Source organism: Phascolarctos cinereus, unplaced genomic scaffold (assembly GCF_003287225.1).
Source record: "Phascolarctos cinereus isolate Bilbo 61053 unplaced genomic scaffold, phaCin_HiC Scaffold_9;HRSCAF=440, whole genome shotgun sequence".
NCBI lineage: Eukaryota > Metazoa > Chordata > Mammalia > Diprotodontia > Phascolarctidae > Phascolarctos > Phascolarctos cinereus.
In genome coordinates, this window is record NW_027556402.1 from 208,929,577 (window position 1) to 208,941,853 (window position 12,277).

Below are 12,277 nucleotides of genomic sequence, written 5' to 3' on the forward strand. Positions count from 1 at the left end.
AAGTTTGGGAGTGGGGGGAGCTGGGGAAGCAAAGACAGTTTAGACATACAGAAGAAATTGGGAGGGTGGAGAAGAAGGCACAGTGAAAGTGAGAATTGAGTAATAAGTGTGGGGGACCCACGGTGAATGGGACCCAGTATCAGACAGTTTCGCCTGGGGTGCTGGGAGTTTAAAGGAGGTGTTGGCAGTCTGTCTGGCGTCTGGGCCTGGGACATCTACCTCCTCCTTTCCCTGTTGCTTCTTCTATCTTCCTTTTTCTTTTCCCCCCAAACCCTTTAAAACAGTGGGTGTGAACATGCTTGAACTGCCTTAAAGAAGTCAGTGTCATTTGTCTATGGGCTCCCTGCCCCCTCCTCCCTCTTCCAGTGTCTCAATTATTTCAGATGAGCTGTGTGTGATTCCCAGAGCACAAAGCACAAAGGTGTGAGCCTCTTTTTCGAGCAATTGGGGAGCTACAGGTGTTTTTTAGTGACACTTGGCTTAAGTGGTCCTCTTGCTGCCTCAGTGTTCTCCCCCTCCCCTATCCCATGCCTTCCTGAGGACCCCATGGGAACTTCACCGACCCCCCAGCCAGTAGCTGCCTATCAGCCTAACAAGCCTCATGGAAAAGGTTTATGGAACTGTTTATAGAAAATATTTGCTGTTTTTTGAAGTTAATTGTATGACAGCTTGAGTTCTCTGGAGAGAAGGTACCATGGAAATAAAAACAAACCGTGAGTTTAATTTAAATTCTGGAGTCTCCAAGTGCAGTTTGGTCGGTAGTGTTATCTAATGGTAAGACTGTGTGCACGTGTGTGTGTGTGTGTGTGTGTTTATAGAAACTGGGTGGCCTGCTTTCAGTGGAAGAAAACTCCAGGACACCCCTAGGTGCACTAACCTGTGCTTGCTGTGTGTGGCCTATGTTCCCCAGGGGATGATGCTGGACCAAGGCGTCTTAACCTTTTTGGGGTCCCATCCCCCTTTTGGCAGTCTGGTAAAGCCTATTCCAGTAAACCTTGTCATGTTTTTTAAATGCCTAAAATAAAATACATAGTATTACAAAAGAAATTAGTGCTATTGAAAGATTTACCAAAATATGAAAGGGAAAAAAATTCCAGTTGACCTTGTGTGGTGGTGCACACCTACCTGTCCTTCCAACTGCTGGAGAGGCAAAGGCTGGTGGATTGCTTGCATTTAGGAGTTCTGATTACAGTGGCCTGTGATGATTGTGATGCTGCTCCAAGTTCAGCATCAATATGGTGAGGCCCTGGGAGCTGCCTAAGGAATTGTGTTCCCATGCTGATCAGTAGTGGGATTGGGCCTGTGCGTGGCTACTATACACTTCCAGCCTACGTGACAGAGGGAGACCCAGTCTTCTAAAAGGAGGAAGAACAAGTTTATGGGACCCCAGGTTAAGAAACCCTGTGCTAGACAGAGATTCCATTTAGTTCCTGGCATGGTGCTAGGCACGCAAGATCCTAACATAGATTTGACACAAACCTTTCTCTCCAGGAATTTGTGTGCTGATTGGTGGAAAGAGATGTAGACTCTAATACATGTCCTGTCTCCATCCATCTCCCCCAGGAGACTGGCAGCCCTTTTGGACACAGGCTGTTTTGTTTCTCAGCACCATCTTTGTCTTCCTGTCTTTTCCTGTGCTGAACACAATGCCTCCCACATTGTGGAGTCTGGAAATGACCTTAGAAGTTTTCTGGCCCAACCCTCTCATTTTTACAGATGAGCAAATTGAGGCCCAGAAAAATTAAATAATTTAGCGTAGGTCCCATAGATAGTTAAGCGGTAGAAGTAATTCAAACCTGGGTCCTCAGCTCCAAATCCAAATGCTTGATAAATGTTTGAACAAGAAAGAAAGGAAAGAAACTTCTGCTTCTTCTTCTGCAAAATGAAGGGGTGGGACTTAGCCTGTAAAGGCCCTTTCTAAATCAGTGATCCTGAGCTGGACAGACAGACGGACATGGGCACAGATCACTATGACATGTTCAGTGCAAAGGAGAGATGAAGTGTTTGAAGAAGTTGGAGGAGGAGGGAAGGAGAAGATCTCAGAGAAGGCTTCATGGAGGAAGTCAGACTGGGATGCACTTTGAAGAAAAAGGGACTTGACCAGGTAGAGGAGATGTATCTTCCAGCTCTGGGAGCACCATGTGAGCCAAGGTGTGGAGATGGAATTGGGCTTTTTCATAGGACTTGCTGCTTGAGACATTTTTATATAGTTGGGGGCAGTGTCGTGGTTCATAATTAAAAAAATACTGAATATTTAGAACATGATGGTTACAAAGCACATTGTATATTTTATATCATATTTGATCATCATCCCTGGGTAAAAAACAGTTAACCAAAGACCCTGTGATTAAGAAGTCCACTCCTTTTATTTTTTATTAACATTAATTTTTAAAATTATTGATTAAATTATGTTGTCCCTTTGATGTGGGTGACCTTGGACAGGTCATGTCATTTCTCTGAATCTCAGTTTCCTCATCTGTACAAGAGAGGATGGACTGGAGGATCTCTTAGGCAAGCGATGTGCTGGGAAATGCTTTAACAATTTACTCTCTGGGGGAAAAAATGCATGCATGACACACTTTAGAAAGTAATCTGGGGGCAGCTAAGTGGCACAGTGGATAGAGCACTGGACCTGGAGTCAGGAGGACCTGACTTCAAATCCAGCCTCAGACACTTGACACTTACTAGCTGCATGACCCTGGGCAAGTCACTTAACCTCAACTGCCTCTCCAAAAAACAAAACAAAACAAAACAAAACAAACCCTGCCTTATTAATATTTTTCCATCACTTTCATAAATCCAGACAATTAACACAACAGTAAATCAAGCCTTGATACATAGTTTTTGCTGATTTCTGAGGTGTAAATGTTCACCCTGACTATTTCACAGTTGGCTCTCTTTCTCTCTCTCTCTCTCCGTCTCTCTCTGTCTCTCTCTTTCTCTCTCTCTCTGTGTCTCTCTCTGTCTCTCTCTGTCTCTGTCTCTGTCTCTCTCTGTCTCTCTCTCTCTGTCTCTCTCTGTCTCTCTCTCTGTCTCTCTCTCTCTCTGTCTCTCTCTCTCTCTCTCTCTCTCCGTCTCTCTCTGTCTCTCTCTTTCTCTCTCTCTCTGTGTCTCTCTCTGTCTCTCTCTGTCTCTGTCTCTGTCTCTCTCTGTCTCTCTCTCTCTGTCTCTCTCTGTCTCTCTCTCTCTCTCTCTCTGTCTCTTTCTCTCTCTCTCTCTGTTTCTCTCCCTCCCTCCCTCCGGTTTGAACTGGCTTTAGCCCACCCTGGCCCCTTCCAGCTCTAGGTCTATGATCCTACTCTTTCTTCTTCCTAGAGTCTTGCCCTCTGCCCTTCCTGTTAGTTACCTACTAAGAGGTAAGAATTAGGAGGAGGACACTCATTTTTTAGATGGGAAAATGAAGGGCAAAGTCACCTGGATCTGGTCAAATGAGAGATCACTGGCCAAGCCAAGGTCAGAACCTGAACTTAGAGGCTTGCAATCCCTTTTCTTGCTAGCTTCTGTAGACAAATACATCCTAATATCCTTCTCCCCGGACCTTTTTTTTAGCAGGAAGACCGTTGAGTTAACATTCTGGCTCACTCTTTATCCCTGACCCACGACCCACCAGCCAAATAATCAACATTCCTATAACCCAAGACAAGGAGAGAGAGGTCTTTGTTTGCACCATCCCACTGTGGTTCAGGAATCTCATAGCATGGAAATCCAGCAAATGGGCTGTGAAGTCAATAGATTTAATTTAATGACACCAAGATGCACTCCTGGTGGCCCTTCTGACCGTCTTGTCTTTTCCTCGCTCCTGGGGAATCTCAGTGACTCATGGGCTGTGAGCCATCTAGGGTTGCTTATAAACTGTGTGGTTTTCCACAGATGTTAATCTCAGCTCAAGAGATTCCCTCTCTTTTGGGACTGAGAAATTTCTCTGTAAAAACCAAGGATGGGGAACGGCTCCCACCCCTAAAGAGCCAAGGGGGAATTGGTTTGGATTCCCCCAAGTCCAGGAAGTGTGGGATAAAGAGTGAGCCTTCAAGATGTGATGGCAAAGTGAATTGATTGATTGTTAATAACAATGGCATCTGGTTTTTATATAGCACTTTGAGGTGTGCAAAGCACTTTACAGATATCTCATTTCATCCTCACCACAGCCCTGGGAGAACAGGGACTATCTTTTGCCTTTCTTTGTAATTTTAGCACTCAGCACAGTGTCTGGCACATAGTAAATGTTCATTGACTATGTACTATTATTACCCCCATTTTGCAGGTGAGGAAACTGAGGCAAACAGAGATTAAGTGACTTGCCTTGGATCACACAGCTAGTAAGTGTCCGAAGCTGGATTTGCATCTGGGTCTTCATGACTCTAGGCTCGGCACTCTTATTTACTGGGCCACTAAGCCTGTTAGAATAGATATCCAGTGGGGTGCCGACCCTTTCAAAGAAGTCATTTTGGGAGGCCATACTCTCATTTCAATGTGAGGTTGCATGATGTAGAGGATGAAATGCTGGGCCTTGGCATTAGGAAGGCCTAGTTTTAAATTCTACCCCAGGCACTTGGGGTGAGTTGCTTAACTTTTCTGAGCCTCAGTTTTATCATCTGCACAATTTAGGAACTGGACTAAATGATCTCTAAAGCCCCTTAAATCCTTGCCCTGTGCTGTTTACTAGTGGGAGGTTTAAAATAATGAGAAGCTGTGGGAACCCCCTGCCCTTGGGAGTTCCCTGGTCCAAGAGGCAGGTGGAGCCCTTGGGCAACCCTCATTCACATAAAGTGGATTGCCTTGGAATATACCCCCTCTCAGACCCTTAGGCCCATGTGTCCCAAAGAGCTTGCTCAGTTTCCCTGGCAGTCTATTTCCTTTCAGCACTTTTAAATGATCTTAGAGAGAATTTTCACATGAGAGTCAGGCTTTTGCATGAGAGTCATTGGTTATCGCAAGTTTTAAGCCTTGGGCTTAAATTGAGACTCTTTGGGATGGGACCCTGGAAGACATGGCATTGGGAGTTAAGGTGCAGCTGGATCTCAATGTTGTTGCTGGGCCTTGGGGGCGGTGATTGTCAGGCCGTGGCAGGAAGAGGATCAGGGGGTGAGTGATGGTCCTCTGGAATGGCTTCCCCACTCCCCATCCCCTTCTCTCTCTGTTCAGTCTGTGAAATGCCAGGGGCTCTCATCTCTTCCACATCAGGGTAGGAGAGGGCAAGTTCTCACTCAAGTGTGTCTGGTTCTCACCTCTGATGTCATAGGGATGGATGCATGGATGCATGAGTGTTAGGGATTGGCCTTCAATCCAAACAAAGAAAATAAGCCTAGGGTGTGGAAGTTTCCAGAAAATGTAAGAAGAGAAAGGGTTAGGTAGGAGGAAGTAGGGTCAGGTCTAGAGGAGAAAATCATTTCCCTTCAAATGAACCCTCAGGGTCTCTGGCTACAAATCCAGAGAGGTGTTTTTGGACGGCACAGTGGCAGAGATGATGTCATTGGGGCATAGACTGAGAGCTGGAAGGTATCTTAGAGCTCACCTATTCCGACCACTTTGTTTTACAGATAAGGAAAAGAGAGATTAAGTGGCTTACCTGCCATGTTACCCAGCTTGTGAATGACAGAGGCATTGTTTCATGGTATCCCAGGTCTGGAGCTGGACGGGTCCATTCCAGCACTTCATTTGACAGATGGAGAAATTGAGGCTGTGATTTGTCTAAGGTTACACAGCTAATAAATGATCAAAGTGGGATTTGAACCCAGTCTGATACCACTACAAGCTTCCCCTATGTTCCATTGCTTCTTGCTAAAACGCTTAGTTATTGGAGGACATGGGGCAGTGGTGGCCTCTCTTTCCCTAGCATGGATTGGCTTAATAAGACTCAGTGATATCTATGCCCCTCCCTCTTCAGGTATATAACCTCCAGTTATGAAACTTCATAGCCTTCAGTTGATGAAAGATTTTCAGTTTTTCCCAGATCACACTGACCAGCTAACATTCCCAGAATCTAGTGTAGGGAAAGGAAATAGGTTTTTTCAGATGGAGTAATTGAGAGGTTGCAGAATAAATATTCGTCCTCTCGCGCAACTTTGGGGCTCTTAATAGACGTGACCATTGAGGAAGCCCACGTAAAGTATTTTTGAAGCAGCCCTCACTGGAGGCGAGGGGACAGCCTCAGCGCCCTCCCACATGCCTTCCCACCTCCTGAATTTGTGCTGGCTTCCCCGCTGAACACCACCCGTCCCCAAACTGAGTGTTTTGGGCTCAGTGACGTTTTCTCAGTGGAAAGAAGTAACCAAAAGCCTGGCTAGAAGGAAAAAATGGGTGGGGAATCTGGGAGGCTTGTGCCTGAGCTGATAAGAAGGCAGTGACGTTTTTTTTTGGGGGGGGTTGGGTTTTTTCCCCCCTCCTAGTGGAGAGCAAGCCTCCTACCACCCAGTGCTAGCAGTAACTGGCCGCCTGGCCACTTCAGAAGTCTCCTACCTACCTGTGCCACTGTTCAGAGAGCAGGGTGAACAGACTGCTTCTGTGAAGAGCTGGGGGATGTCCCAGCTCCGTCCTTAGGGGCTCAAGAGCTCTTGTCCTAATTCCAGGGGTTGTTTTGAGAATCAGCAGATCCCCCGACTGAGCCTGGAACTCTTCCCTTGGGCTCCTGTTGGACAGTTTTCCCAGGTTATGACTGGGCTGAGGGGCCTCTGTTTTCTGTGAACCTGCAAGGCCATGGAGGGGTGTGGCGGCCTCCCCCTTTGACTCCAAGATCAGGTTTCCACCTGCCCCGAAGCGGAGAGCTTCAGTTTGGCACTGAGCATCCCTTGCCTGGCTGCTGGGCAAGTGGTAGACAAGAATCCAGTATCTATCGGAGCTTGAGCTCTGCCGCTTAGAGGGAGGATTCCTCTCCAGGAGACAGGAGGATTGGTGAGTCGGGCGGGAGACACGGGCTAACTTCTTTGTTTTTCATGAACGAGTACCAAAGTTTCATTGGAGGCATTTTGCTGACTGTATTTACAGCTGCCACAGTAGAGACTGGGGGTGGGAGCTTTTCAGAGGCAGGTAACGGAGAACCTCAATGCCAGTGTCTTGTGACGATTTCAGGAAGGGGGCATAGGGGTCTGGGTGGGCTTCTTGAGTGAAGCAGTGTGATAGGAAGTAGTAGAATCATTTTCTTTTTCCTCCTGGTCCAGAGGTATGTTTGGTCAGCATTCCCACCTCTTTTCCCAGGTGCCGTACAAAGGGTTAAGCGTCTTTACAGGCTCTATTTTGGGGAGAACGAAGTGTTCTCAGAATAGAATTCTTTGTTATGTGGTCTATTTTGGGATATGGGCCCCGTGGGCGTTTATGTAAGCATTTCTGTGTCTGTGTGTATTTGGGGGGGCAGGGAGCAAGGAATCATCTCTAGTTACTAATTATAAACAGTTTTTTCTGGTATCCTGGGCAGATGGAGGTGTGTGTGCATGTGTAAGGGATGGATTACTGAGTGCCAAGCACTGACCAGAGTGCGGATAGCTAGATGTATGGATGTGCGCCTGTGAGCAAAGACTGCATGTGAAGGGCAGGAGGAGAGGGGCTTGGGTGCCCTGAGTGTTAATTGGGATGGAGAAAGCGGCTGTCAGGATTGAATGATTCTGCCCCTCCCCCTCCTTATTATCCAATGCAGAGTGCCATCCTGCCTCTTTATCTTTAGAATTTGTGAGACCCTGGACAAACCACTGGGGGTCTCTGATCCTCAGTTTCCTCATCTATAAAATGAAAGAGTTGGAGTACATGGTCCCTGACATCCTTGACAGCTCCAGAGCCAGGGTCTGAAGAGCCTGCATGTATTCACTGTCTATCAGCCCAATGCAGCCTGTTGTGTCTGGCTGATGGACAGATAGAGTGTTGGGCTTTAGAAACTGAGGGAACACATGATACTCACTAGCTGTGTTACCTTGGGCAAGTCACTTAACCCCGATTGCCTCACCCCCCCCCAAAAAAATTAGAAACTGAGGGATGAAAGCTGTGCACAGTCAGTCCACAGGGACCACAGGATCATAGTTCTAGAGCTTGACCACCTTAGTGGTCATCTAGTCTAACTCCCTCCTTTTACATATGAGGAAACTAAGGCCCAGGGAGTTTAAAGGGTTTACCCAAAGTCATGAAAGTGGGAAATGACAAAATTAGGATTCTTCTGACTCCCAGTCCAGTGCTGCTATAATGGAGCCTGTACCACATCTGCTGTGGACCCTGACCCTTTCTCAGGCAGAAGCCTTCAGCCTCTGGTCTTCTCATGTTTAACTGTGTTCCTTCTCCCTTCTGTCTTTAGGCCGAATCCGCATATGTCAAAGCAAGAGTTTATGAACCAGAGACCCTCCAGCATGGTCAGTGAGACGTCCACAGTCGGAACTACCTCCACTTTGGATATGAAATCAGGACCAAGGGTGAGTCCCAGGTGGCTTAACTGTCCCTTCCTTTCTCTGTAACCTTGACCATGGCCTGTCCAGGTGAAAGCCTGAGTCCGGGCGAGGACTTTGGAAAGATCCCTCCTATTTGCACAGTACATCTCGCTATTCAGAGAACTCTCCCACCCATCATCCCATTTCATTTACTTATGTAATTTTTGCTGTCTTGATTGCATTTATTTGTTCATTTATTTATTTAGGGTGTGTGTGTGTGGGGGCAATCGGAATTCAGTGACTTGCCCAGGGTCACACAGCTAGTAAGTGTCAAGTGTCTGAGGCTGGATTTGAACTCAGATCCTCCTGACTCCAAGGCCAGAGCTCTGTCCACTGCGCCACTTAGCATTTATTTATTGCTGAGGCTCATTCTCCCCAGGCGGGAAATACAGTGGCCATTCATGGGCTCAGCCCCATTGCTATCTGGCTCTGAAGCTTGAGCCTTCTCTGTTTCCCATCTGGGCCAGTTTGAACCTCCTTAGGCAACCTGGTGGTCCTTCCCACTTGCTGGGGGCTCATCCTATTGGTACCAGACTCAGTACAGACTCTCAATCAGCTTTCTCTCACTGTAGCTTAAAACTCCCCAGCTCAAGTGACCCGCCAGACTCAGTCTGGACTCCATATTTTGGGTTTCTGGTTCACTCTAGTGAGGTTGAAGGTACCTGGACCTACTTCTCTGTACTCAAGAGCTTGGGTTAGTGCAGCACACTAACACTGCAGGTAGCACCTTCTTTTTGTCTGTGGCACCTGTGTTTATCGAGGCCGTCCCGTGCATAAAGGTCCTGAGTGAGGACCTGGAGACACCCAGAAATTAAATCCCATAGAATCATAGGAGTTCAGAGCTGGAAGAGACCTACGGAAGCCAAGTCCTCACATTTTATGGAGGAGCTCATAGGCCCAGAGAAAGGAAATGATTTGCCCAAAGACACACAGGATTTGTTGCAGAGACCGATGTCTAGGCTCTTGGTCCAGTCGCTGTTCCTTGTGTAAGTGGTGCTGGGTTAAGCACACTCTCTCTGCCCCGGGCTACCAAAGGACGCATTGGGATCACTGTTTGCTGGTGGAGGCTGGCAATACTCAGTCTGGAGTCTAAAGCTGTTTTCATTGTTGTTCCTATTGTTGAGTTGTTTAAGTTGTGTCTGAATCTTCATGACCCCATTTGGGGTTTTCTTGGCAAAGACATTGGAGTGGTTTGCCATTTCCTTCTCCAGCTCATTTTACAGATGAGAAAACTGAGGCAAACAGGGTGAAGTGACTTGCCCAGGGTCACACAGCTAGTAAGTGGCTGAGGCCAGATTGGAACTCATGAAGATGCGTCTTCCTGATTCCAAGACCAGTGCTCTATCCACTGCGCCACCTAGCTCCCCCTCTGGAATCTAATGACCGGTGCTCAAATCCTGGCGTGGCTAATTACGACCTATGTGACCTAGGCAAGTTACTTAGCCTCTGTAGACTTCAGTTTCTTATTCTCTGCAATGACAGGGTTAGTCTAGATGAGCTCTAAGTTCCACATTGGCCAGCTGTAAATCCTGTGAGATTCCCTAATGGCTCCTGTCTGTCCAGGGCCATCTTTCTGGGTCTCAGGATCTCTCTCTGTCTCACTTCTGTTTTGGGGAGATCATTATTGCGTGTGACGGCCATACATTTCTAGGACCGGAAGATACTGCCCTGGCTTCCATATTGCTGAGTCAAATGGTGGTCCTTGATGCTGCTGTTGTTTAAAAAAAAAAAAGGTGGGAAGGACCACAGCTCCTGGGACCGGGATGCTCCTACTTGAATCAAATCTAAAACCTTCCTAATTTCTAATGCTCTAAAATCTTTAGGTTTTTTGTTTTTATTTTGTCCCTCTCCTAGGTTATCAAGACCAATAAAATCCACAGCTTTGGAAAAAGGGACCAGGCTATCAGAAGGAACCCCAATGTCCCTGTGGTGGTGAGAGGCTGGCTGCACAAACAGGTGAGGGCTTCAGACAATGAGAAGAGGCACTAGGGATGGGGAATCTTCCCCCAGAAAAAGTAAAAAAAAAAATGCACAAAGCATTTCTGTCATGAGATGATCATGTAACAGACATGTCATTCAAAAAGCACTGAGGACTCTTGTAGCTTCCTCCCAAGAGACACATGCCATCAGTCACAAAAGGGGCCATGAAGCAATATCTAGAGCAGGGTAGGGGGAGGGGACCTGGGGGCTCGAGGCCACATGTGGCCTTCTAGGTCCTTGAGTGCGGCCTTTTGACTGAGTCCAAGTTTTACAGAACATGTCCTTTTATTAAGGGGATTTGTTCTGTGAAGTTTGGATTCAGTCAAAGGGCCGCACTTGAGGATCTAGAAGGCCACATGTGGCCTCGAGGCCGCAGGTTCCCCACTGCTGATCTAGAGGATTAAAGGAAGCATTACTTGGGTAATTTAGTCAACCCATTTGAGCCTCAGTTTCTTCATCTATAAAATGGGCACAATATATTACTCATACTCTTTCCCTGCCAGGGTTGTTGGGAGAAAGATACTTTGTAAACTCTTTAGTCCCATGGAAATGTATTATTATTATTATTATTATTACATTTATTACAAAGGCTACATTATGAGACTTGATTACTTGTGCCACAGTGATAGGGTGGGGAGGGCCGTGCACAGGGGTCCTTCTGAATTGGCTTGCTCTGCTTTGTAGGACAGCTCTGGGATGCGATTATGGAAGAGAAGATGGTTTGTGCTTGCTGATTACTGTTTGTTCTACTATAAAGGTGAGCAGACATTCTCACTGGCAGGGAAAGAAGTGGGAACAAAGTCCCTTCTTTTGGCCAGTTTCCGTCTTCATCAAGGCGCCCAGGGCTGCCGACCCACCTAGATGTCTCTGAGCCTGATAAAGTTAAATTACTCTGGGGGCTCTTAGTTTGTGGTTGTTATCTTGTTCCCACATTTAGCTGATGGCAGGTCACTGAAAGTGCAGCCCCCAGAAGAGTTTGCTCTCCGTCTCTGTCCCTGGTAGTCTTAGCAATTCAGTTCACCAAAAATTATATGAAGTACCTACTGTACAAGGCACTGAGAATATGAAGAAAGGGATGACCCAGGTCCTGCCTTCAAGAAGTTTATAATCCAGCCTAGCAAGGATGGGCTAATAAAATAGGAGAGAGAGTGCAGATTAAAAATACTGTGTGATATGAGGCAAGAGAGATGGCCCTCACTAGGTGGGCCGGGCAGCCAGGGAAGACTTCATGGAGGAGGTAGCTTCTGAGCTGGTCTTTGAAAGGAGGGAAAGACTTTAACAAACTAGATGAGGAGGGGAAGGGGGGGCATCCTAAGCACAGGGGATGGGGAGAGCAAAGGCATAGGCATAGGGGAGAAGGCAGGATGAAAATGGGAGACGGAGAAAAGTCTAGCTTGGCTAGAGCTTAGAGAGCAAAGGGAGGGAAGAGGGATGAGGTGCCTGAGTTATTTACATCCTATTCAGTTTGATTCATTTACAGACTATTGCACATCCCACAGTCCTTCCAAATTCTATCCCACTGAGGGCACAGATCTGTTGTGGAAACTTTCTGGTCAAATTTAAGAGGAGATGAATACATACATGTGTGTGCACAGGCGAGGCATGTAATTCAGTGCCCTAAATATATGTTGAGCACATGTATGTAGAGCACTGTGGTAGGCAGAGAACTCAGCATCTGCCTTCATGGAGTTTATAATCTAGGAGAAATCTGCTTCTGTTTCTTCTGTGAATTTCCAGGTGACCCCTTGAATCCCTTCCATCTCCAAACCCAGGCCTTTTTGATCCTATTCATCTTTAGCTCAACCACTGCCCCAATCCTGACGCCCAGTGGGTACTAGCCTTTCCCTCTCTGACCTCACATAATGCTTGAATTTGTACCTCTCCGTATAACCTTA

The 12,277-nt window shown here is 46.8% G+C and overlaps 1 protein-coding gene across 8 annotated transcripts in view; it reads left to right on the forward strand.

The window, feature by feature from the left end:
• Positions 1-12,277, forward strand: part of PLEKHA7 (pleckstrin homology domain containing A7) — a 261,079-nt gene that overhangs the window by 171,010 nt on the left and 77,792 nt on the right. For 7 of the 8 annotated variants that reach the window (XM_021005362.2, XM_021005363.2, XM_078148643.1 and 4 more), the window contains 3 exons: positions 8,273-8,387; positions 10,257-10,358; positions 11,067-11,139. In XM_021005362.2, coding sequence (XP_020861021.1) covers positions 8,273-8,387; positions 10,257-10,358; positions 11,067-11,139 — 290 coding nt within the window. Of the gene's footprint in view, positions 1-6,531; positions 6,889-8,272; positions 8,388-10,256; positions 10,359-11,066; positions 11,140-12,277 lie in introns of those variants that run through there. The other variant, XM_021005366.2, reaches the window with a different exon arrangement.